At 39.0% G+C, this 26,361-nt stretch overlaps 3 protein-coding genes across 4 annotated transcripts; 1 reads left to right on the top strand and 2 right to left on the bottom strand.

Moving 5' to 3' along the window:
• Window positions 1–5,884: 5,884 nt before the first annotated feature.
• On the bottom strand, window positions 5,885–6,566 carry LOC127434776 (palmitoyl-protein thioesterase ABHD10, mitochondrial-like). Its single transcript, XM_051687744.1, has one exon. It carries the CDS (start codon window positions 6,480–6,482, stop codon window positions 6,204–6,206), a length of 279 nt encoding a protein of 92 aa, XP_051543704.1. The 5' UTR covers window positions 6,483–6,566; the 3' UTR covers window positions 5,885–6,203.
• Window positions 6,567–8,542: 1,976 nt separating this feature from the next.
• On the bottom strand, window positions 8,543–25,325 carry LOC127434771 (acyl-coenzyme A thioesterase 9, mitochondrial-like). The gene is made up of 23 exons (XM_051687734.1): window positions 25,274–25,325; window positions 23,683–23,736; window positions 23,492–23,534; window positions 23,301–23,391; window positions 23,070–23,139; window positions 22,485–22,574; window positions 16,335–16,392; window positions 15,418–15,643; window positions 15,107–15,192; window positions 14,330–14,356; window positions 13,254–13,299; window positions 12,938–13,108; window positions 12,710–12,747; window positions 12,506–12,589; window positions 12,225–12,328; window positions 12,064–12,137; window positions 11,912–11,979; window positions 11,601–11,712; window positions 10,826–10,916; window positions 10,381–10,466; window positions 10,204–10,291; window positions 9,932–10,082; window positions 8,543–9,814 (listed from the first exon to the last, which is right to left on the bottom strand). Exons 8-21 carry the CDS (start codon window positions 15,429–15,431, stop codon window positions 10,207–10,209), a joined length of 1,086 nt encoding a protein of 361 aa, XP_051543694.1. The 5' UTR covers window positions 15,432–15,643; window positions 16,335–16,392; window positions 22,485–22,574; window positions 23,070–23,139; window positions 23,301–23,391; window positions 23,492–23,534; window positions 23,683–23,736; window positions 25,274–25,325; the 3' UTR covers window positions 8,543–9,814; window positions 9,932–10,082; window positions 10,204–10,206.
• LOC127434774 (diamine acetyltransferase 1-like) lies at window positions 18,983–20,957 on the top strand. 2 transcript variants are annotated; one of them, XM_051687740.1, is made up of 6 exons: window positions 18,985–19,282; window positions 19,618–19,669; window positions 19,757–19,840; window positions 20,094–20,195; window positions 20,282–20,322; window positions 20,593–20,957. In XM_051687740.1, the coding sequence occupies exons 1-6, from the start codon at window positions 19,217–19,219 to the stop codon at window positions 20,761–20,763; spliced, it is 516 nt and encodes a 171-aa protein (XP_051543700.1). In that variant the 5' UTR covers window positions 18,985–19,216; the 3' UTR covers window positions 20,764–20,957. The 2 variants fall into 2 exon arrangements, with proteins under 2 accessions (XP_051543701.1, XP_051543700.1); XM_051687741.1 differs by lacking the exon at window positions 20,094–20,195 and having other exon boundaries at window positions 18,983–19,282.
• Window positions 25,326–26,361: the final 1,036 nt, after the last annotated feature.

Below are 26,361 nucleotides of genomic sequence, written 5' to 3' on the forward strand. Positions count from 1 at the left end.
GTCTCCCCCAGAGGAACCTGAACAGTCTCGCCTCGAAGAATGGTTCCAGCAGTCTGGACAGCATCATACGGGAGCGTCCCGCAAATCTGCCCCATTCTTCCCCGAAGTTCATAACGAACTATCCAAGTCAACCTTATACGGCGTGCTCGCGCAGTGACGCCATCCTCTTTAATGTGGATCACGGGGAAGAAAACGTTTATTAAAGTGGCACACCTCTGCCCAGCGTGTAACAGGGCGTGGAAAGCACGCCCCATACATCCTTCCAAACCGTGTCGACAAACGTCCACACTGGTGGGGAGAGCTTACTCGGCAGCAGAACAAGCTGGATCAGCACTCCTCACAATGGCGGTGCTCCAGGAATTTCAAGCCAAGCAGGTAAATGGATGAGCACGGCTTTGATCCAGAGATATTCAAAGAGCAATGCACCACTACAGATTTAGCGCTGCATACCACGAAAGTCACTGCGCAGGCCATCGGCAAGTCCATGGTCAACCTGGCAGTTCTGGATTAACGTATATCGCTGACCCTCACAGAAATGAGTGATAAGGAAAAATCCACTCTTTTGGATGCTCTATTGTCTCCAGCCGGCCTCTTTGGCGGCTCTGTGAATAAGTTTGGTGAGCGTTACGTCACGATTCAGCAGCAGTCTCAGGCTATGAGACACTTTATGCCCAAACGGAGTATATCACAGCCGGTTCGCCCTTGCTTTGTTTCAAGCCAGCACCCGATTAAAAGCCCCATACTTGCTGCCTCACTGGCACCTGCGTATCAGCATGCGCAGCAAAAGCACTCCTGACGGGCACAAACCTTGGAAGCGGAAAGTAGGAGCCATGGTTCCCTCCAGGTCTGCTCCAAAAAAGGCTCGATTGGAGACACAAAACACTGTTCCCCATCTCCCCACTATTGTTTGTCGGGAAAGGAATATTGTTGTTCACAATATTGTTCAAAATGTTGTTTCTGTGTCTTGCACTCAAATAAATGCAATAAAAAATGCAATAAGTGCAAAAAAGAATACAGCATTCGTTGCAAATGCACGAGATGCTCACACATTCTCAATAAAGATAAAATTGCCCTCTGTCCTATTACGCGGATGCATGGCGAGCCATAACAGGTATTTCAGAATGGGTGCAAAAACGATCGAACATAGTTATACGATCCAATTTGCACGCTGGCCACCCCATTTCTACGGCGTTCTGTCTTCCACGGTTTCGTCCGAAGTTATGAAAGTTTGCCCGTGTTACGATCAAAAAGGTTTTTACAGCCGTAATATTCTTGTTCCAAAGAAAGATGGCAGACTTCGGCCAATCCTGGATCTGAGACATTTAAATCGCGCACTTATAAAGCGCCCCACTCAAAATGATTACTCTGAAACGGATCTTATCGCATGTACACCCACACGATTGGTTTGCGTCGATAGATCTGAAGGAAGCGTACTTTCATATACAAATTGTACGACATCACAGGATGTTTTTGAGATTCGTGTTCAAGGGTACAGCGTATCAATTCAAAGTCCTGCCCATCAGACTGTCTCTGGCTGCTCGCACATTCACAAAGTTCATTGATGCGGTTCTCGCCCCTCTGAGACTGAGTGGCGTACGCATCTTGAACTACCTCGATGATTGGCTGTTACTGGCACAATCAGAGGCTTTGTAATGTCAGCACAGACTTACTGCTTCAGCCATTCCACAGTGTCTGTCTTAGTTCAAACTGGGGAGAACACTTCCACTGAAACTGTTTCAGAAAGCATTGGGATTTATGGTGGCGGCATCCGTCATTCTGTTAGGTCTCTTATACATGAGACCTCTTCAGTGCTGGCTGAAGCGCCGTGTGCCACGACATGCTTGGTGCCAAGGGCGCATACGCATCACTATATCCCGCTGCTGTATAGCTGCTTTAGCACCATGGACAGCTCCTGCATTTTACCAGCAAGGTGTCGCGCTGGGGCAAGTTGTCACGCAGCACCTAAAGCTATCAGCGGTATTTCTAGCTTTAAAGGCTTTTCAGTCAGAAATAGCAAACTGTCATGTCCTGGTTCACTCAGACAACATGACAGTTGTGGCATATATAAACTGCCAAGGCAGAATTCAGGAGACTTCACCCTCAAACTGTATTGAGGATTTGGGAAATATCTGGCAAAGCAGAAATTGATCTATTTGCCTCAGTGGAGAATACCCACTGTCTCCTTTGGTACTCGGAAGTCCCAAGTTGTCAGGCGGAAATTGGTGACCACGGATGCTTCCAACCCAGATTGGGGGGCGGTGTGCAATGGACGCCCGATCTCTCCCTGAGAGCGACATATGTCTCCTCTCTCAGGCACAAGGCACAATCTGGCATCCTCAGCCCCAGCTGTGGAATCTGCATGTGTGGCCCCTGAACGAGGTGCACTACATGCATCAGAACTGACGCGTTCAATCATGAACACCATTTTACAGGCCAGAGCACCGTCCTCGAGATGCCTCTATGCACTAAAATGGAAGGTGTTCACTGATTGGTGTCTCTCACATAGCCCTGTAAACTGCCCCATACATGAAATTCTAATATTTCTTAAAGAGCGATTAGACGCAGGACTCACCCCATTAACGCTCAAAGTGTATGTGGCAACTATATCTGCGTATCATGCTTATGAAACCGGTGCCTCTATAGGCAAGCATGATTTAATCATAAAGTTCCTTAAAGGAGCAAGGCGATTAAACCCACCTCGGCCAGCTACAGTCCCGACTTGGGACATAACTTTAGTCCTAAAAGCTCTCGCAGGGCCCCCCTTCGAGCCTTTGGCCTCTGTTGATTTGTGCATGCTCTCCGTTAAGACCGCACTACTGCTGGCTCTGGCCTCAGTAAAATGGGTCTGTGACCTGCATGCACTATCATTCGACAATTCATGTCTGGAGTTTGGCCCCGGTCTTTCAAGAGCCACTGTCAAACCCAGGAAAGGCTATGTACCCAAGGTCCTGACCACACCCTTCAAAGTGCAGGTGGTTCACCTTCAGGCCTTCTTCCCTCCTCCATTTAATTCAGATGAGGATCAATCATTGCGTTGCATTTGTTATGCCCTGTGTGGGCGCTACAAGCATACGTTGAGCGTACTTGCCAGTCCAGGCTGTCTGATCAGCTCTTTATATGCTATGGAGGACGCACAAAAGGAATGTCTGTCTCCAAGCGAAGACTTTCTCACTGGATTGTCGATGCAATTAACCTGGCTTATGAGTCGCAGGGTCAGACTTGCCCAGTTGGTGTTAAAGCACACTCAGTGAGAGGCATTGCCTCCTCATGGGCATGGACGAATGGTGTGTCCTTACAAGACATATGTTTTGCAGCAGGATGGTCCTCTCAAAACACATTCGCAAGGTTTTACAACCTAGGCGTAATGTCTCTTTCTTCACATGTCCTCTCTGTTTAGAGCACTTGCTATTCATTGACCATATATATATACTTATGCCCTTCCCTTTAAGTACGGGCTCCCCATCATTTACACATCCGCCTGCATTCAGGCTGTTATAATTTACCATAAAGTCACAAGCACTTTCATTATAAATAAACTCCCTTCCCGACTGGGTTCATAAGGAGTTCAATCATACTATATGACTATAGTTCATATATTCATTATGAGTGCTCTCCTCCTGGCCATCACGAGGATCACTCACTGTGGCATGCTCATGTCGGTCGCCGTCCCACGAGACTGCGCCACCATGTTTCCTCTCTGGGAGGTTATGTCGTGTAGTGCGGCGTGATGGGATTCTGTTCCCCATATACGTAACTACGCAATGTCAACTTCTCGGTTACGTATGTAACTTCTGTTCCCTGAGACGAAGGGAACGAGACATTGCAAATGCTAGCCGCACTACAAGACTCAGAGTTCTTGAGGCACGAGCGATGCGCTCCTTGTTCTCAGTCAGAAATTCTGAGGAAATGGTGTCTGTGCACCTGTTTTTATAGTGGCTAGTTTTGTGCCAAAACAGTCGGGGCTCAAACACCATAGCCAATATTAGAATATTGGCGTTGTTGTAGAGAGGTTTCAAATAGGTTGTGTATGAAGGCACTCCCCATATGCGTAACTACGCGATGTCTCGTTCCTTTCGTCTCAGGGAACCGAGGTTATGTACGTAACCGAGACGTTTTCGGAGAAGCCAGTATTTCAACTTAGCTTGTTTCCTAAATCTCTGATAACATATTATGATAATTTTATGCTTTAGTACAGTTAATATATTACATATTGCACCTTTAAGATCCATTAGTAATGCATGTAAACTCAGCAGAGGACAATTGTGGTTGAACATTTGTGATGTACATGAAAAACAAGTCATTTACTTCTGTTAATTGAAAGCTTTAAGCATTGACTGCTAAAGAAACCTGTATAAGCTTCCTTTAATAGGCCTAAGTGCACAAAAAGTGAGGAATTTCAAGAAACTCCATCTTTAATGTATAATATTTAGCTTTTAATAACAATATACCTAAAGTATATTTACCACTGTATGGTAGACAACTGCATATTATTAGATTGTACTTACAAGATATCTTTATACATGGTTTGTACTTAAACATTGTTGTAAACGCAAGTATACAGTATGCTAGCAATGTTTTTTTTAACGCTTCTATTATAAAGGGATAATTCATATGACTGCAGTGGTTAAATCCATGTCTTCTGAAGCGATCTAAACAGTTTTGTGTGAAAACAGAACAAAATGTAACTCCTTTTTCAGTGTACTTCTTGCCATTGCAGTCTCTAGGCACGATTATGATTTCAAGCTCGATTACACTTCCTAGTGCCTGATGTGTGTGCAGAGCGCTAGATGGCGCTATAGGAAAAGTAATCGAGCTTGAAATCATGATCGTCAAGCAGACTACTGATGTCAAGATTTATAGTGAAAAAAAGTTATATTTTGGTCTGTTCTCTCCCAAAACCGATTAGATAGCTTCAGAAGACTTGGATTAAACCACCTGGAGTCATATGGATTACTTTTATGTGCTTTTTGGAGCTTCAAAGTTTTGGTCACCATTCACTTGCATTGTATGGACCCAAAAAGCGGAGATAATCTTGTAAAAATCTTCATTTGTGTTTTGCAGAACAAAGAGACTCACATCTGGTGTGGCATAAGGGTGAGTGAATGATTCGATTTTTGGATAATTGGCACCTGAATGGTGGAAGACCACAACATTACTTTGACATTCATAAGTTTGGCCATGTTTCATTTTGATACGCTTATGTATGCGTACACTACATTGTGCTATTTCAATTTAGAGTTGTCTGACAAAGTACCCAGATGGCACGTTCATTTCTGAGATGTCTTTTTACGAGCGATTCATATGGAAAGCATTGCATTCTAATTAACATCTGATAAACATCTGAGAAAAAAAAAAAAAGAGTAGATTTACATACATTCTAAATCATAAATGTCTCAAAGACACCTGCTGAATGTCTTTTTGAAATCCAAGAGGAAATGTATTGCAGATGAGTAAACAATTAAAAAAAAATTTTCCAGGTGAAAACACACACATCAAATAGATGTTTGGGCGATGTACATGTGCTATCAAGGTAGGGGCATTGGCTGTCATGGAAAGGTCAGTCTGGTTGTTAAATATGAGCTCATCGGTTGGGTATAAAGGGTTGAAAAGCCTTGGCCCATTGAACACAGTCCAACACTAATCACGCGTGTTAATCAACAACCAAGCAATTCCTTGAGCAGTGGTCCAATACTTACTCCAAACAAACAGGGAGTGCAGTGGGCAGACAGAACTAAAAGGTCAGCTTTGATATAATGCTCTCAGTACTGTGCTCTTTTGGATGTTCAGGTGGGCTAATTAAATAGTACACACACCATTAACTCATTATAAAATACTGGCCTTATGGAACAGTGTTTAATCACAGATATGTGTTTCATACACTGTGTATTGATATACTAAGGATTTATTTTCATAAAACAGTGTGAAAAAAAAAAAAGGCACAGGAGATCTACAGACTCCAGAACTGGCAGTAACCATTCTGCTAGACAAGAAGCAGCTTTCCAAAAGGGTTGAATGGCACAGGGTTGCACTGAGTAAACATGCAAAAGACATGTAAAATAAAGCATAAGAGAATAAGGTTTTAGGGTTTGTCCCTTTTTTTCCCTGCAACAGTTCACAACAAAATGGTAAGAGGGTGTTTGGCAAAATAAAGTAAGAGAGGATCTTAAGGTAGGTTGTTTGGTAACCCCATCCTAAATTGTGGATCACACCATAGTGGTAAGCTTGTCTATGAGGTCATCGATGGTGTGGACAATAAGTTTGATGTCATCTTTCTCAGCCATGTGGTGCTCACCATGGCAGCGTACAATGATGTCTACGTCGGGGCTTAGAACACGCTCTGCAACTTGCATGGAGATGTGCCAGGGCACGTCCTCATCTTTTAGATCATGAATGAGACGAACAGGGCAGGTGATAAGGACGGGGTTCTGCAGGATGCATTGGTTCTCCGCCTCACGCAGGAAGTCCATACTCGCAGTGTACATTCCCTCCTCGTTGCTCTTTGTGGGGATTGTCCATGCACCCTTGTCCTCACAATCTTTTCTCACTTGAATAACACATGTAAACTCTCTGACTGATCTTTAAATATTAATACAGTGGTTAGTGGGACAAAAGGCCACTATGCTATTGTCCAACTCTAGGACCCATTTCAAACATTTTTGGACATTCATCATTATTGTGATTATTTGATGTGACTGATTTGATCTGAAAACAGATTATCCAAGTTGCATCTCACCTCTATAGGAAGTGTTTTAAAGGCTGTAACAAAATAATCTGCTGCTGTGGATATGCCCACCAATGCTTTTGTCTTTACTGGGTCGAGCAACAGCGGCCAAGAGCATCAGCCGTCCACCCATACTGGAGCCAACGAGAATCTATAACAAATGTTTGGACACAAGCTACTCACAGTCTCTAATACAGCATTTACAGTCATCCCCATTGAGCCCAAATTAAATTACTCTTACAAGCAGTGTTCAATGCCAAAATTAGAAATATTAGTGACCTCTAGTGGTTACACTATTGAAAGTCTAAACAAGACTTTAGTATTAAAGGAATGATTCACCGAAACATAATTCTCTCATCACTTACCCTTAGACCATTTCAAACTCATCTGACTTTTTTACTTATGCAGAACACAAACAAAGATATTTTTGATTGTATATGGAGTAAAATGTATCTGTTCAATGCAAGTCAATGGGGACCAACACTTCCAAGCTCCAAAAAGGACATAAAGGCAGCATAAAGGTAACCCATACTACTGAAGCGGTTTAATACATGCACTCATCGCACGTGTTAAGGGCGAGGGAGTGTAATCAAGCTTTAAATCATGATAACACCTAGGAGACTGCAGAGGGCGAGATTTATAGTGAAAAAGGAGTGAGTAAATGATGAGAGAATTATAGTTTGTGGGTGAACCATTCCTTTAAGGCAAAACACTGAACAGGATCATTTTATGATGTGATAGTAATAGCACAAGTATTTGAGAGTATAGAACAGTTTTAAGAAGAAATGTTCTACAAAAGATGCTAACACAAAAGCTGATCCTGATTATTGACTCAAGTCTGTACTGATATGCAAAATCTTATGATAGTCTTATGAGACCATTTAAAGGGTTAGTTCACCCAAAAATGAAAATTCTCTTTTACACACCCTCATGCCATCCCAGGTGTATATGACTTTCTTTCTTCAGCAGAACACATTTGAAGAAAAATATTTTACCTCAGCAGGTCCTTAAAATGCAAGTGGGTGGTGATCAGACCTTTGAAGCGCCAAAAAGAACAGACAGTCAGCATAAACATCATCGATACGACTCCAGCAGTTAAATGAATGTCTTCTAAAGCGATACGATTGCTTTTGGTGTGAAAAATATCAATATGTAAGTACTTTTTAACTATAAAGCATTGCTTCCGGTCAGCAGCAGTATGCGGGTGTGACATAATCACGTTGGCATGTTCACACGAGAACTGCAACACACACAGAAGAGCAGCAGTATTTACAGCTGAGTAGGAGGAACGCTGTACAGAAGCTTCGTTGGTTTTGGTTTAGATCTGTATTTATCTGTTTCTTTACTCACAATGGTGCGTTTGTGTGCTTATCCTGGATTTCTCAGCTGAGACAAGTGAGATTATGTCCGTAACATGGCTACGCGAACACGTCACACGAGAGACCGCATAAACTCCACAGTCATGTGAAGCGATGGTTTATAATTAAAAAGTATTTAAATATTTATCTTTTTTGCATCAGAAGTGACTGTATCGCTTTAGAAGACATTAAATTAACCGCTGGAGTCATATGGATGATGTTTATTCTAACTGTCTGTGATTTTTGGAGCTTCAAAAGTCTGATCAGCATCCACTTGCATTTTTAAAAACCTACAAAATGGAGATATTCCTCTAAAAATCTTCATGTTCAGCAGAAGAAGGAAATTCATACACATCTGGGATGGCATGAGGGTGAGTAATTGATGAGAGAATTTTTATTTTTGGGTGAAATATCCCTTTTAACAAAACAGCTCTGTTTAAAGTGTTCTTAAACCATCTGTTAAAAGGGAATTCTGAGATGTTTATTCTGAGATGAACATTACAAATAAGGCTATTATTAGTCTGTTAGGTTAGTCTGCTAATTGAGATGCAGATAGGCATATTTATTTTTTGTTTATACTGTACATCTGTCTGTAACAAATGACCGAGAATTGAAGGCACAAAATAATAAAAGCATTTTGAAAAATTTATAAAAAATACAAATAAAAATAAAATAGAGGGACATATAATGTATATGCTGATAAATATATGTTGTGCACTAAAACATATTTAAAAGACATGCATACATTTGTCATTTTATGGTCAGTCTGGCCCAGGTAGTGTGACTATGTATTTTAAAGTTTAACATTAACGGCATACAGACTTCATTTTAGGCCCATTCTACCATCTTTTCTAAATTTCTATGAATGTTTGTTCTATTTAATAATTATGCAGAAACTGACAAAGGGAAATCCTCAGTTTGGCTGAACTGAAAAGTAGTTAAAAAAAAAAAAATTTTCTACAAGCCAATTTATGAGCATTCTGAAACACAATGCAGATATAACTGATAAACCTATCCATTAAGTGCTCTTTAGGACAGGTATGTTGGTAGTTGGTGGAATAAGTTTAAAATGCAGCTGAGGTCAAATCCTCATACCTTGATCACCAACTTCAGTGAAACCTTTCAGAGGAGATCAAGGTGTACAAGACTTAGAAAGTTAGAGTGTGTACGTCTCTTACTTTAAAGTCTTTTTAAGATACTTTTTTGTTGATCTTTAATAACATACATCTCTCCCGATATATTTGATCATATATTGCATTCTACATTGCAAACAAACTATGGTCAGTTATTGCTCCTAATGACAAAACAGGTAGATGGGGACAGTGACATAATTCAGTTATGCCTGGATAAAAATAAATAAATACAAGCACTTCCAGAAAAGAAAATAATTTAAAAAATCCAATGTCCACAAGACCAATGTCTTAATTATAGTTCTTTTCTCTGAAGGTGTCTCTCCTGCAGTAAACTTGAAATTTTGAGAGGAAATAAGAATATTAAATAGGTAAAGTGCATACAGGTATATGTAATGGCAGTAGGCAATACAGTATATTGTGAAAATTAAACAGACAGAACTGTTCAAATAAAAGCAGACATCACACATAAACACTCGTTTAACTGTAGTGCTGGATGTTGCTTTGGCAGGAATCACATACTGTCGGCACATCCCAGAATACTCAACACTGGCTTCTCATGGTCTCATCAAAGTGTCTCCTTCCATCCAGGTAAAGCATAGACTCTATAGATGACCACATGATGTAAGATTATTGTCAATAATGATGTCAGTAATATAAGAATTTATAGCAATAACACTAAAAAAAGGACCAAATTTAACAATATTCATAAGAAATCTGACCTCCATAACTCTGTGGCACAACAGCTGGGACATCCTTCTCTACACGGAATGTGAAGTGAAACACATTGGTGGTGCTGTGCTGCCGGGTCAAAGGGTCGAGCACTTCTGTGTGAACTCTGACCTGGATGTGCATCCCTTCTGTGTAACAAACCTGACAACAATGTATTGTCAGTCATATCAGTCTGAAGAGCAAAAGCTTGCCTACAAAATTATCGTTAGTGCTAATTATATTTAAATAAGTTTGAAAAGCATAGAAAGCAATGGTTAATAACCTGTCAGGACAGCAATAGCAAGGAACCAATTTCAACTGGTTTCCGAAACAAGATGTCATCTACAGCCACCAGGGTTGGTCTGCAGCCACTGAAAAGTAGAAATACAGCCATGTGATTTGAAATGATTGACTTGTTCACAGGAAATATTAAACAGAATAACAAAGGGGATTCTCTTACGCAAATGCACAGGCATTGGCCCAACCAAGTTCGTAGGCCTTTCTCATCAGAAAGCCACCGAATATTCGGTTGAATATATTTCTTTCCTGTATGATGCACAGTCCAAATCAAATACAAACACATAATCACATTGCACAATCCAACTGTGTGTGACACCAAATGTTGCAAGTGTGTACAAGTAGATACTGCACATTGAAGTGTTACAGATTACTGCAATGCATCAACAAAGAACTATACACAGATTCCTAATTGATTTCTCTTATTGTCCCCCTAGTGTCCTCACATGAAAATCACTTTAAAAAAAATAATAAATCGCAATATGCAGCACTCCAGAGCAGCATCATTTTTATTAATATGCCTGCTTGCAAATTTTACTTTTGCCTATGTTTCAGTAATTCACAAGAACAATCTTCCAACCTTGTGCTTTGCCTTAACCTCTTCTCACCTGTGGGTGACAAATCTCGAGCCCTTTCATTTTGGCATCTTCCATCCAAACTGAGTTAGGTGGTAGAATCCGACTTCGAAAACTCACAGTTCTAAAGAGAGGGTATATATTTTCTTAAAGGAATGTTCCGGATTCAATACAAGTTAAGCTCAATCAACAGCATTTGTGGCATAATATTGATACCACAAAAATGTATTTCAACTCGTCCCTCCTTTTCTTAAAAAAAAAAAAAATATTGTGGTTACAGTGAGACACTTACAATGGAAGTGAATGGGGAACCATTAAACGTGAATGTGGCCAATTTTTGGAAGGTTTAAACACAGAAATGTGAAGCTTATAATTTTTTTAAACCACTTTCATTAATTTTTCTGTTCAAACTTGTGTATTATTTGAGCTGTAGTCACTTTAGGGTTTGTTGACATTACATCGTCATGGTAACGAAGTTGTAAAATTGGCTATAACTTTACACCGAAAAAGTAAGTGATTTTATCACAAAAAAATTATTTTTACACGTATGTCCTTTATGTCTTGAGGCTATACATTTGAAACAGTGAGTATTTTAATGTTTGCGGATTGGCCCCATACACTTCCATTATAAGTGCCTTACTGTAATCTCGATTTTTTTTTTTTTTTTTAAGGAAGGACGAGTCAAAATCATTTTTTGTGTTAATCAATATTATACCACAAATGCTGTCAATTGAGCTTAACTTGTATTGAACCTGAAACATTCCTTTAAGAAATGTATATCTGTATGATGCTGATGAGTAAATCTTACCTTGGGTCTAGAGTGTTGAGGAACAGGTTGTGAATACAAGTCCTTTCCTCAGCTGTTGGGGCCACTTTAAGAAGGGAGGCTGTGCTCAGCTCCACCCGCCTCTTCTTGTTAACTAACAATGAAAATTTGGTATAGCATTAAGTACCTTTATCAGCATGAAATTCAGATTAATCACAAAGCAAAACAACTGTAAAGTATATTTTACATCACTGTTAATGGTGCATGTTGACATTTATTCAAGGAGTTTAAAATAGTAAAATTTTCAAATGTGTATATGTTTCACATTTTCTAGTGGCAGTCTTTCTGCTTACTCTCCCCCTGTTGAAAAATAGCTTGTTCCTCTGGCCCCTCTAGTTTCAGTGGGTTTACAAAAGCTGCCCTGATGAAACAATGAAAAACCCAATGCATCAGCATTTACAGAAATAAATAGCACATCATTCATGGACATATCTATCATACCAACCTTTTGTTTTCAGCATCTCGAGCCACCATTACAAATGTGGCATCTAATACATCGGTGTATGCTCCATCATGACACTGAAAAAACAGGTCATCTTAGCTTTATAACATTCTAATGTGCAAAATAACATACATGCTTCATTAAAAGTAAAAAATAAAGATTACCTGAGTCATGTGCATTTTAGCTTCTATTGAGGTTTTGCCAACCCATGTGACATGACCTGTGAACTTGATATCACAGTCTGGGTAGATTATGTTTTTTCTCATGTCTGTTAAACAATAAAAGTCGAATTTGAATAACTGATAAAACTATAAACCATTCTTAATACAATGTATTTCACAATCAATTTAATTTAATTTGGCTGAGGATTTTATTGGTGATAAAGCATCTAACTATCCATAACTGTTTTATAAATTATTCTATGCAAGGCAAGTATGAGGAATACCAATCTTGTCCACTAGGGCAGTGACAATAGACAGTGGCGATCTTTTCAGCTCCTTATTCCATGTGTGAGAATAACAGATGAGCACTAAGGAGACAAGGATAAAAAGCGGATGAGATAAGACAAGGGGCTTTGAGAGGTTTTGCCACTGTACTTATCATGTGGTTATTGCAGCTATTATCAGTTATTATGGTGCATCTGTAGCGCCTGCTAAACTGTCCAAATCCTCCATAATCCGGCCAAACCTGTGAAAAAAAAAAAAAGGGGAAAAAAAAAGGATTTAAGCAAAAGAACAAAATGTGTTTGGTGATTAGAATGGTAAAACACATGGTTGATGTGTTTTAAAGTACCTGAATGCAACTAATTCTGTAGCACACAAGCAACCAGGAATTCACCATCATAGTGCAGGTGAGGATTAGCAGTAGTATTTGGTACCTGACACTGTTGTGATAGTTGAGATATTTCTCTCTCAGAGCAGGCTGAGAACCCAGAGGGAGGTGAACCTCAATTACACTGTCCTTCATTGTCCTTGCAGGCAGTTCATCTTGACTTTGAGCAAGATACTGGCTTAGTGATGCACGCTCAACCATTGCTTGCTGATGGTTGCTATACAGTGAAATGGAGACAACACATAATTTTGTGAGTTGCAGATCATCTGCATATGTGTACTGTGCAAAGAGGTCACAAATAACAGGGACTGTCATTTTGCAAAAATAAGAACATATGGAGTGTTGCTATTAAAGTAACATACTTCCAGTTGGTGGATGCCCCAACTATCTCCCTCAGCCTGTTGCGAACTGTAAAAAATGAGGAAAAATATTAAGCTTGAAAAACTTGCCACCTCTGAGACATCACACATTTATAGAAGGGTGGTGGATTTAGCAAAGAGAGGATTAGCATGGCCTGGTCTACATCGTTCCAAAATAAAATATGAAGACAAAGAAAAAACAGACAGCAGGAAGGGCTCTATGGAGACAAGACTAGACTGCATGAACAGGCTGCTCACAGAGTAAAGGCATTTGAAAAAGGAAAAACAATAAAGGTCAAAGCACATGTACCATGAGATACAGTAAGTTTATTAAGCCACATACAGAAAGACAGTCTAAGCATAACCCTTAAAAGCTAATATGAGCATCCAGACCGAATTTAAAGGGATAGTTTACCAAAAAATGTACTCACCCTCATGCCATCCCAGATGTGTTTGACTTTCTTTCTTCAGCAGAACACAAATGAAGATTTTTAGAAGAATATTTCAGCTCTGTAGATCCATTCAATGCAAGTGAATGATAGTCAGAACTCTGAAGCTCCAAAAAGAATATAAAGGCAGCATTAAAGCATCCAGTGGTTAAATCCATGTCTTTAGAAGCAATATAATAGGTGTGGGTGAGTAACAGATCAAGTCCTTTTACTATAAATCTCTACATTCTTCTTCTTTTATTTTTTGGCGATTCATATTGTAAGTGCATATCGCCACCTACTGGTTGGGGCTGGTCAAAGGTGGAAATTTTTAGGAAAAAGGACTTTCTGATGTTTCTCAACATCAAATTGCTTCAGAAGTCATGGTTTTTACCTCTGGATTACTTTTGTGCCCCCTTTATGTGCTTTTTGGAGCTTCAAAGTTCTGGCCACCATTCACTTGCATTGTATGGACCTACAGAGCTGAGATATTCTTTCAAAAATCTTTATTTGTGTTCAGCAGATGAGAAAAAGTCATACACATCTGGGGTGGCATGATGCTTAGTAAATAATGAGAGAATTTTCATTTTTGGGTGAACTATCCCTTTAAAGGAAAACTAGACAGGGAAATAAAATTTTCTTCCATTTTACCATTGCTCACAAGAAAATACGAGTTTCCTGTGGGGATATAAAATTGAGTCAGGGCTTGGCACACTGGTTACATTATGCATAATTCATATATTTGTATCTTAATTTATTAAAATGATTACAGTGGACTTCATTTACTTTCCTAACTCAAACATTAATTCCAGTGAAATGAATACACTATTATTTTACATCACATTATAGCCAGACTAATAGCATTCTGAGATGATATTCTTCTCACCACAATTGTACAGAGCAGTTATCTGAATTACCGTAGAATTTGTCAGTTCGAACCAATCTGTCCATTCTCAGTTGACCTCTCTCATCAAAAAGGCATTTCCATACACATAATTGCTGCTCACTGGATGTTTTTTTTTTTGTTGTTGTTTCTTTTTAACACCATTCAGAGTAAATTCAAGAGACTGTTGTGTGTGAAAATCCCAGGAGATCAGCAGTTACAGAAATACTCAAACCAGCCCATTTGGCACCAACCAATCATGCCTGAGAGAGGACAACAGAGAATGTCCAGACTGGTTCGAACTGACAAAGTCTACGGTAACTCAGATAACCGCTCTGTACAATTGTGGTGAGAAGAACAGCATCTCAAAATGCTATTCTGAGATGTGGGTTGGCGCTATTTACACAATATTAGGCAGCTGGTTTTAATGTTGTGGCTAATTGGTGTATGTAAAGGCAAATGAGGGGATAAACAATACTCTCTGCAAACCAACAGTGGATAATTGACCAGGATTGTTAAATGTTAATCTATTTCGGTACAATTACCTTCTGACATAGTAGCCATTACTTGTCTGGACATTTGACCCATGGAAAATCTTCTGCACACTAAAGATGATGCAGAATTAAGGATCCTATAAAAAGGAGTGAGTTTACATGAAAAGGCATGAAGAAACGTTCATTTAAAAAGTTAATTTATACTTTTAAAAAAACTACAATAGGTAAAGCCACGTATTAACAAAATATACAAAACACTTTGCAGATAGCAACTATGTAAAACATTCAGGCAGGGCTGGTCTGGTGTGACTCATGTGCTGTCTTGCAGAGTAAACAAGAGACGAAAAACATGTAACACTCACCGCGGAGAGAACATCTTTCTTGTTTTTCGCTCAATACTTTATTGTATAACAGCAGTGAATGTCTTCAGTCATACAATAACAGTTCAGTCTATGTAGAGATGACAGCTTTCTCTCATGACAGCATTTTTACCCCCCACCCAGGTCCCGCCTCCTGCGTTCGGATTGGCCACTAAGAGCTACTGACAAGCGGTCTGCGATTGGCCAGTTGAGAAGTCGTTCATATCGCCTTAGTAACATAAACAGATGGACATCATATCGTATAAGTTGCAGAAAAACAAACAGCCACTAAATTCTGAAGTTCAGTGCAAATTTTAAATGGTTTACATTAGACAAGACAAAATTATCACATGCATTTAAATAGGATGTTTAAAGCTTTGTCGATTAATATTATAATGGGGACGATGTCATATCGCAGCTTCCGGTGTATGAACGTGCGTGTTTTTACTCTTTTCTGTCCTATACAACTGATAGATCTATTTACTATACGGTATATTCCATACAGCTCAATATAAAATATGTAACATAATTTGTCACTTCTTTTCTATAAGTTCAGAATAGAAGTGGTTTAATGAAGAGATATGATAGATGTGGGTGAGAAACAGATCAATATTTAAGTCCTTTTTAATAAAGTGAAAGTCAGTGTTTAGATTTATAGTAGAACTTAAAGGACTTAACTATTTATCTAGGAATATGGTAAGAAATAACTGAAGTTTTTATATTTCTATATTTCTTGGCTTACAGGAAAGTGAGAAATACACTGTCAACTGTGAATTAAAAATGTTGTTTTCCAACCTTGCTGCCTTATAATTATAATAATGCACCTGCACCATATATTATTCAATCAATTCAAGTTCTGCTTTAAACTGAATGAAATTACCTTGAAATATTTTCAGTTCCAAGGGTGGCTATGTACTTACCATCAATTGCTATGTGCATATCTGATCAATTTCTTTCCCACAGCATTCTCAGAAAAGTCTGAAATAGTTAATAAATAAAATAAATAAATAAATAAATAAAAACATATTCTCTCATGGGAAGTGATGGTTTCCTTGATATTTTTTATATTCTTATATTTGGCATACAGTGAAACCATAAATGTGGGAGCCAGGCAAAATCGGTTTCATATTACTCATTATTGTTCAGGACAAAGTGGTCACATATAATTAATTATTTTCTTTCCAGTACAGTTACTATAAATAAAAATAAAAACACAAACAGTTTTTTTACTGTCGGAACGGCAAAGTGTCAGAAGTTTTAGAATTGCCTATGCCTTATATTGAAGGTGGATAAGACAACCATCCAATCAAAACGCGTCGTCAAGCTGGTGACGTATAGACAACTTTCGTCCAATCATTTGACGCCTAATATATCAATAGCGGGAGATGCTGGAATACGGGAGGAGGAAAAAAATAACGCTTCATGACAGTGATATTAACTTCCTGGGACGTAGGCGTGGCTAAACCACCGTAAAAATTGTTACAAATGCGCAAATTTCCTCAAAAAGGGTCCAACTTCTACCGTAATTACGGCCGTTATTTTTTTGGACATTAAAGTAGTAAACAGGCAATAAAAGTGCTGAAAACCGTTCTGAAACCTAACATTTGGCATGAAGTTGCATTGTTTAAGTTTATTGTGGAAGAATTTCCCTCCAAGGTAATATCGTTTTCACTTCAAAATATACATTCTTGTTCTTTTTTGATCCCAGCCAAAATATATGAACCAAGCATGACTTAAAGGAATAGTTTACTCAAAAATTAAACAGTTCTCTCATACTATCCCAGATGTGTAAGACTTTCTTCTGCAGAGCACAAATTAATGTTTTTAGGAGAATATCCCAGCTCTGTAGGTCCATACAATGCAAGTGAATGGTGACCAGAACTTTACAGCTTTAAAAAGCTCATAAAAGCAGCAGAAAAGTAATCCATACGACTTCAGTGATTTAATTAATGTCTTCTGAAGCAATATAATCAGTTTTGAGTGAAAACAGGCCAAAATGTAACTCCTTTTTCATTACAAATTGACCTTATTCACGCTCGCGTCATCTTTGATTTTTAATGGGAAAGACAATGAGGCTGTGAGGGATAGATTTACCATCTCTTCAATGGCACGAACAGTATAAAGCTGTAAAACGCTCCTTGAGCCTATCTGATTTTCCACAACTGGAGTTCTTTGTATACTGAATTATCTTAAAAAGATATTTTTCAATGTTTTGTCTGCAGAACGATCCAAAATCACTTTAAACTGCAGTACAGTCCATTGAAGAGACCGTACATCCCTTACAGCCTGATTGTCATTCCCATTAAAAATCAAAATTGGTGCTAGCTTGAATAAGGTCTATTGTATTCTCTAGGCACAATCATGATTTAAAGATCAACACTTCCTTGTGCTTGACACATGCGCAGACAGAGATTATTTTAATTACTTAGATACAGGCCTGGCTCCAGCTCTAAGATGTAAGGTGGGCCATAGGACCCACCGGGTAGGCCAAATAGTTGGAGGGGTGGGTGTAGGTGTAGTTCTCAAAGTGGGCCAAGTTCATGATTGGGTGGGCCAGGCCCATCCAGGCCTGCTTAGATAACAAACTCCATGGTTCTATCATAGGAGAGAGCGTAACGGTCAACCAGTGTGTTACGACAGTTAAAGCTAGGGTGTGTAATCCAGAGAGGCTAGCAGTTAGCAAGCTAGCTTTGATAGAGCCCGCCCACACTTCAGAGGTGTCTCCAAAGCCACATCTCCTCTGTCACACATGAACACACACACACAGAGCAGAGTCTAAGCATTGTAGAAGTTTATAACACAGTCTTTCTTTTCTTGTTTCCTTTTACTGGTGGTTCAGGAGGAACATAAGGTAGCTGCGGTTTGCCTTCCATTCTCGCGCTTGCTCTGCACAGTGTCAAGGAACCTGCTGGATTGCTTAGTGTTCATTAAGTGATGAGCCGTTTCCTCACAAAAGCAGTTTATTCAGCACACTGAAGCATCTCCTCCATAGACATCCATTAAAAAAAACAGCCTCTTGTTTCCTCACCAGTGTACAGCTCAAAGAATGTCTATGGGTCTGCCATGCTATGCTATTATATGCTAGTTTATAGGCTCCCTGTACTTGAAGGGTTCTGGCGCAGAGCACTAGATGGTGCTAGGAAGTGTAATCGAGCTTGAGATCACGATCGCCAAGGAGACTGCTGATGTCAAGATTTAAGTGAAAAAAGAGGTTTACTTTGGTCTGTTCTCACCCAAACTCGGCTGGGTTGCTTCAGAAGACACGGATTAAACCACTGGGGTCATATGGGTTACTTCTTTGCTGCCTTTATGTGCTTTCTGGAGTTCAAAGTTTTGGTCACAATTCACTTGCATTTTATTGAGCTTCAAAACTGAGATATTCTTTAAAAAGCTTTGTGTTCTGCAGAAGAAAGAAAATTATACACATCTGGAATGGCATGAGGGTGAGTAAATGATGAAAGAATTTCAATTTTTGGGCGAACTATTCCTTTAAGAATAACGGTGCCCGATGACGTACTGTATTGACAAACGCTATTGGTCAGAAACGGGAGACATGTATTATTATGGTAACCAAGCCCCTCCCCCACCGGTGAATATATGCCCGAGTTGATAAACAAAGAACATTTACTTACTAAAGCCAGGTGAAAACACCCGGGTCAGCTGCTGCATGCGAGTCCCATACAGGAGAACCCCAGACTGACAGCGGAGGGTAATATTCTGGGACGCGAATGAAGAAACACCTTTTGCTTCACTTCACGTATAGAGGACTAGTAAGAAAAGGGAAAAAGAGTAAGAGAAGAAAATGGCCAATTTTAATTTGCGTAAAGCGGAGCCCAAAGACGTGCCTGACATATTGCGACTCATAAAGGTATATAAGTTTAACACTGGTTGAAATGCACACGTATTTAATCACTGCTTCGGGTGCCAAAGAATGCAGTCGAAACTTTTGAACTGTGCACAAATCTGCCTTAAAAAGCATCTCGTTGGGATGCTGACTCAAGTAGGCTATTTATTAAACACTAAGTGATTGTCAAAACATATCATGACATTATTGGAGTATCCAAGTGTGACGCTGGGGTCCTCTGTTGTTTGTGTTCTTTGCATGAAAACAAGCCCTAGGCCCACCCCGTTCACAACTCTCTTCACTCTTGCAAGTTGTCGACATAAAGCATCTTTTTTTAACTCCACATTTTTGTTTCTTAGGAACTTGCTAAGTATGAGGACATGGAAGACCAAGTAATATTAACTGAGAAAGGTGAGTTGGTCGGTACCACTTATACGTCAAGTGTACAATCTGATCAATAGTTGCACAACAGAGACAATAAGAGGATTTTGTGTTTAGATCTGCTCGAGGACGGATTTGGAGACCACCCATTCTACCACTGCATGGTCGCGGAGGTGCCAGCTGAGCATCGTAAAGTCGAGGGTAAAACATCAAAACCATATAATTTTGGGGTGCTGATCTTTTACTATCGATTCTCTCGAAGGTCACCACACTATAGTGAAAAGGTTACTAAGAGAGAACTTAGTAGTAGAGAACTCCAACCTGTTGAATAGCTGAACAGACTGTTTTCAGTTAGAACAGAAGTGGAAAAAATGTGTCAAAATGTCAACTAGATTTTAACACTTTAGCACATTCAAGTAGAGAAATTGTATGAGACGCCAGTGTTCATTTTTAGGTTATGCTGTGATTGGATTTGCCATGTACTACTTCACCTACGACCCTTGGATTGGCAAGCTGCTATACCTTGAAGATTTTTATGTGATGAAAGAGTACAGAGGTAGGGGCCTGAGGGTGTCTCTAAGGTGTCCCTTATGAAAGTATGCATTCCTTGAATTCCCTTGACTAGTTTCATACTTCTGTTAGGTTTTGGAATTGGGTCAGAAATCCTGAAAACACTCAGTGATGTAAGTATACGCCACTTACTCATCATCTGTTTACATGTTAACGTTTGCATCATTAAAGGTGTGATAACAGATACAGTAATACAAAACTCAACCATTCAACCAGTTTTTGTTTTCAATCATAAAAGCGACCACAGCAATGTTAGAGAGTTTTGTATTGTATTCAGGTGGTTGTTGTCGCAGCGCTCTGCATGGCTTGCCAGCCAAACACAGTTATGCATTACACGTCTAGATACAATAAATAGCATTAAACAGTTCCGTTTCCTTCTACAGACGGCAGTGAAGAGTCGTTGCAGCAGCATGCATTTCATTGTGGCCGAGTCCAACAAGGCGTCCATCGACTTTTACAAGCGTCGCGGGGCTTCCGATCTCTCGCTGCAGGAGGGATGGCGACTTTTCAGGATTGATAAGGAGAATCTCCTGAAAATGTCTGCTGAAGAGTGAGCTGGCCCAAAGCTCCTGTGTTCTAGGATGGACTTTGGAGAGTTCACACCCATTTGTCAGTTCAAATATGTTTCAATCACTTGAAATATTTTAGGATAGTCTGTGGGCATTAAGCATGTAAACGGGCAACCACTTAGTCTATTTGAGATGAAGCTAAAGCATTCATTACTGATTGAGTAAAGTTGTTGATTTTATTCTTGCTTCTCAGTAGTCTATTTGTATTCAATTTTGTGCATTAAAAATCTACAAACAAAAGTTAGTGTTTTGTATAAAAAATAAAAAATAAATAAAAATCTTATTATATAAGAAAGACCTGGACATCATAGTGTGGTGAAGGGATATGAAGGGCCACAAACTGCCCTTCCTTGCAAGTTATACGTTATTCAAGTCTGACAGCAGTCGCAGAACACTGCCCATCAGATGATCCCAACCAATTAGACCAGTGCCTGCTCTGCTTGAAATATACTATAAATGAGAACGGACGGATTAAATAACTGTCATGGAGGGTGCAGTACTTTGCAGAATGCCCCTTTGTGTATGTCCAGGCTAGGCCAAGTTCATGTTACATGGGAAAGACTCTTATCAATGTGATTTGTGAAATAGTTAGTGTGATGATTATAAAGGCTTGTGTAAGTTTGAAATTTGATCTTTGTTTGGCAATACTGGAATGCTCTAGATAAAACAAAGCCAGCACTTGTGCAGAAAACTCTGGAAATGCAATCAGACCCATATGTGAGACCAAAGTCCTAAAAGTCACAGATTTGCTAAGAAATGTTGTTTGGAAAATAAGGTAAATGAAACAGTTAATTTCAGATAGTGGCATTCAGGTAGTTGGTCGTCTTTTCAGGTTGGTCCAAATTATTTAAAACACAACTGCAGGAGAAATGGGTATTGTACACAACATTAAATAGAAGTAAATTTACATAGTGCACATACTACATAAACAAAAAGAAGACTGCATTAGTGGCAAACATTAAGTCAAAAATAATAAAGGTAAATATGCTTAGCACTGTGCTATAGCAAATACCGACGAGCTGATCAGTACATTGATAAGTGAATAGAACCAGGTTCAAAGCAAGGACTCCTTACTGCTTTGTCTTAACTTGCCTTTTGGCAATCTGTTGTCTGAGCATTCTCGACCTGCAAAGAAAGAATGATGGGGTAAAAAAATTACATAATAGCAAAGCCTTTATTGCACAAATTCTGGGTGCTCTTATCCTCCTCCTATCGTTCACCCAAAAATGAAAATTCTCATAATTTACTCACCCTCATGCCATCTCAGATGTGTATGACTGACTTTCTTCAGCAGAACACAAATGACGATTTTTGGAAGAATTTCTCAGCTATTTTGGTCCATACTATGCAAGTGAATGGGGGCCAAAATTGTAATGCTCCAAAAAGCACATAAAGGCAGCATAAAATGTATCCATGACTTCAGTATTTTCAATCCAATCCATTTAATCCAATAAATGTTTTGTGCAGAATTTATAGAAAATCTGTAGTAAAAATTTACTTGATATTGTTCTGTTTCTCACCGACAAAAATAATCAGGTCTCGCTTCCTTGACTTTGGACTGACTAAATAATTGGAATATTTCTGTGAAAGTTTCCTCATAAAATGTGTTATAATATTTTAGTCAACTGGACTTTTTCCATTTAAAATGATAGGACGAAAGTCTTTGGACCGAAAATATGCGCAGTGTCAGATTTCTCCTCACTTACCTTTTCCATGGGTGATGACTGCCCTCTCAGTAGCTCCTCCAAAACAACTCATTCTTCTGAACCCCAGGAATGGATGTAGTCTTTTGTGAACTGTTCAATACAAACAAAAACACCCATGTTAAAATCATACAGTTCCTACAATATATGACCCATAAGTTGTCTACATTTTGAAACTTAAATATGAAACTCCTTTATGGAGTTTATTTAATTTACTTGTTTGCTTGGATTTTCAAGTGAGATAGGGAGTAGTCTATTATTCACTTTAATTGGAGTTTATCCATGGAAAAATTCTCAAAATATCCTACTTGAAAGTTTTACACTTAAGGGCAGCTGCACAGGAAGAAAAGAGGATGGAACACTGGCAATCTGAACACACAATTCACAGACTGAATTTCCTCTAGGTGACTGATGTTCATATCCCAGGACACAGTAAAGTAGGTAGTTGATAGTAGTGATAGTCTGGTTGCCACACTCTTAAAAATGGTCATTTGTTGTTATTTGCATTGGAAGGCCTGCCAAGAAACAGCAACAGACTCTGCCCATCTGAACAGAAAGAACAGTAAACTTGCAACAGAGGCAGCATACTGTGGGTAAAGCATGGAGGAACTCAGAGCCATTAGCCCAATGGGGATGATCAGCCTCCTCACTGCGCTGCCTGTTGAGCAATAAAAACACAAGAAGAACCAAATCAACTGTTAATCATAACAACATCGAACAGATGCAATAGATCAAAGGTCTTTATGTGATCAACTCAAACCCAAAAAAGAAAAATCAGGAATGGAATGAATGATAAAAAGGTACGAATAGGAATTGTACCTTTTGCAAGAAAGAGTCCCAGGATTCCAGAGAAACCTACAACACTTGGGTAGAACTCAGATGGGGGGGTCTTTCAAAAACTCATGTATATCTGTGAATCGAAGAGATTCATTAGTTTTTTGTACAACCACACAAACACTAGTATAGACAAGTGTATGTGTGTGTGTGTGTGTGTGTGTGTGTGTCCTTACCCCGTACAATCTTTTGGGTTGTATTCACACCAGGCTCAACAGTCTTGTAGTTAGATTTTGATTAAAGGAGAAAATTTTAGCAATAGGACAGGAGATAACTGATGAATTCAGAAATAATTAGTCACAACCATAACTTAAAGTACGAGCATAGTGTCCTCTTGAAATAGCTAAAAATGAATAACAAAACTTACCTGTACTTTCTCCATAGCAAATTGTGTCTTTTCCTGGAGGTTAAGAAGATAATACTGTAACAAAGTAAACAAATATAAAACTGAGATACACAGATATTAATATCCGTTTTATTGAGCCAATATGCATTGTGATATGCAAGCAGTCTCTTGAATTAATTTTCCTGTTTCTCCCCTTTCCCTAGAAGTCAAGCAGCATTGGAGGGTGACTATACCTGACACCATGACAAATAAGGTTCTGCTGTCTTCCTCAGAGATGTCACACCCTGCTCAACATGGCCAACCACAGGATTCTCATACTTTTTTTTTTTTTTTTTTTTTAAATCCACTTTTCTCCCCAATTTGAAATGCCCAATTCCTACTACTTAGTAGGTCCTTGTGGTGGCGCGGTTACTCACCTCAATCTGCATGGCGGAGGACAAGTCCCAGTTGCCTCCGTTTCTGAGACCGTCAATCCGTGCATCTTATCACGTGGCTTGCTGTGCATGACACCACAGAGACTCACAGCATGTGGAGGCTCATGCTATTCTCCGCGATCCACGCACAACTTACCACGCACCCCAATTGCGACCACGAGGAGGTTACCCCATGTGACTCTACCTTCCCTAGCAACCGGGCCAATTTGGTTGCTTAGGAGACCTGGCTGGAGTCACTCAGCACACCCTGGATTCAAACTTGCAACTCCAGGGGTGGTAGTCAGTGTCAATACTCGCTGAGCTACACAGGCCCCGGGATTCTCATACTTAAGATGAGACTCGGGTGTGTTATAGAGTGCGAGCTGAAAAATAATAAGGTTTTGCATAATCCTCAATGTCAGGGTACTACAGCTGTGTCATTATATCCCACACCACCCCAAAACATCACTGTAGTGCACAGGAAGTACCTCATCAGTCATTAGTGTGGTGTTATGTTGTTTGGCCTGGCTTGCAGAAAAAACTGTAGCAGACATTAGGCCAAGGGCTCCATGCACTGCCACGGGCACATTAAATATGAGATTTAGATACAGTATGTCATGATTACGCCAAGAGCACTGTACATTATGTAAATATTTACATATATTTAAAAATATTTATAAATCAGCTTTGCAGTGATGAGAGACTTAATAGACACTACAGGCATGTAGTTTCCCGGTAGGGGGAAATCGTTCTAAGCCTGCCTGTTTCTTCTATCCAAAACATAAAAGGAGTTTGCCTATTTGGGGAAACACATGATTCAGGATGAGAAACATGACTGTCAGAAGGGACTTTGCTAGCAATTCCATTCCAACTATAACATAGTCCATGAAAAACGAAACAAAGCCACAGTATTATGCAATAGTTGTAGATAAAATATTTGGGACACCCTCTGTCGACATAAAGACGTTTAAATATAAACATCGCATTACAAAACCACTGGGCAAACAAGCTACCGTTAGCTTAGCTCACTGCACCACTTTGAGCATCCTAAAAGCTATCCTAAAACTAAACGCTTTTCATTATCTAAAAAAATAATAATAGGAGAAATAAAACAGTAATGCCAAAAATGGCTTGACTTCATGAAATGAAATATATATATATATATATATATATATATATATATGAAGAATTATTCTCACCTTGGCTATTTTCCCAACATTTTACGTGCAGATTCTTGAGAATTGCAGTCTGGTACGGCAAGTCTGTGAGGACAAACGGCTCAGCGACTTTTAAACGTTTTAAAATTATTTTGGCGTACTCTCTCTCTCTCTCTCTCTCTCTCTCAATACTTTTTCAATTCAAAGTGTTTTATTGGCATGCCAAAATTATTAAAACATAACAGAAAAAAAAAAAAACAGATACTGAACACGAAATAGAACACGAAGCAGCAGTGGGTCAATGCGCGAACTCTGTGATTTTTGTATCCCAACAGTCTGGTTCCGGAAGTTAAAATCCCATTCATTTTTTTCCATAGACAAACTGATTTATAGATCAGTGGCTGAACTTTACAGAATGGTTAGGGGCCGTTCACACCAAACACGTTTCGGCGTCCATCCGCGCTGTTTTCCCAATTGTTTTTGATAAAACAGCACATTAATGAAACTGAGTGGAGTTGGCTTTGTTGTAGTAGATGAAGGTAGATTAAATTAGTTGCGGATGTAATCCTGTTGACTGACTTTGGATGGCAGTGTTGCATTTATATCCTATTGTCTCACTTTTCAAGGACCATGTACTAACGACTTATTATTATATTATTAACAAATTATCAGTTAATATGATAGACCAAAATATTGGCCAGAATGATTAATTGCTGGTATTTGGCCAGTAGCTGATAACAGAAGTGGTCTACTCACTGCTTAGTCAACAGATAATGCAAATTTATGTGTGTGCAAATGTTGTCAATGAGTGAATTAAAGTTTTATTATATACAATCGTATTACGTAATTTATATATATATATATATATATATATATATATATATATATATATATATATATATATATATATATATATATATATATATATATATATACACAGTACCCCAAAAAGTATTTGGACACTGAAGCCCCACACTTAAAAATGTATCAATGTCATGGCATTAGACATGATCATGTTGAACCAAGTGGTGTTTACTGTATATATATATATATATATATATATATATAGAGAGAGAGAGAGAGAGAGAGAGAGAGAGAGAGAGAGAGAGAGAGAGAGAGAGAGAGAGATA

This window comes from Myxocyprinus asiaticus, chromosome 44 (genome assembly GCF_019703515.2).
Source record: "Myxocyprinus asiaticus isolate MX2 ecotype Aquarium Trade chromosome 44, UBuf_Myxa_2, whole genome shotgun sequence".
Classification (NCBI taxonomy): Eukaryota; Metazoa; Chordata; class Actinopteri; order Cypriniformes; family Catostomidae; genus Myxocyprinus; species Myxocyprinus asiaticus.

Bases quoted from the DNA above. Each gene is read 5' to 3' on its own strand.
- LOC127434776 (XM_051687744.1), bottom strand. From the start codon at position 6,482: ATGTACACTGCGAGTATGGACTTCCTGCGTGAGGCGGAGAACCAATGC.
- LOC127434771 (XM_051687734.1), bottom strand. The intron at 12,748-12,937 runs GTACCAAATACT...TTTTTTTCACAG, and splicing joins AACTATCACAACAGTGTCAG to GTTTGGCCGGATTATGGAGG. The intron at 11,713-11,911 runs GTAAGCAGAAAG...TTTCATTGTTAG, and splicing joins TATTTTTCAACAGGGGGAGA to TTAACAAGAAGAGGCGGGTG.
- LOC127434774 (XM_051687740.1), top strand. From the start codon at position 19,217: ATGGCCAATTTTAATTTGCGTAAAGCGGAGCCCAAAGACGTGCCTGAC. The intron at 19,670-19,756 runs GTGAGTTGGTCG...TTTTGTGTTTAG, and splicing joins AGTAATATTAACTGAGAAAG to ATCTGCTCGAGGACGGATTT. The intron at 20,196-20,281 runs GTAGGGGCCTGA...TACTTCTGTTAG, and splicing joins TGTGATGAAAGAGTACAGAG to GTTTTGGAATTGGGTCAGAA.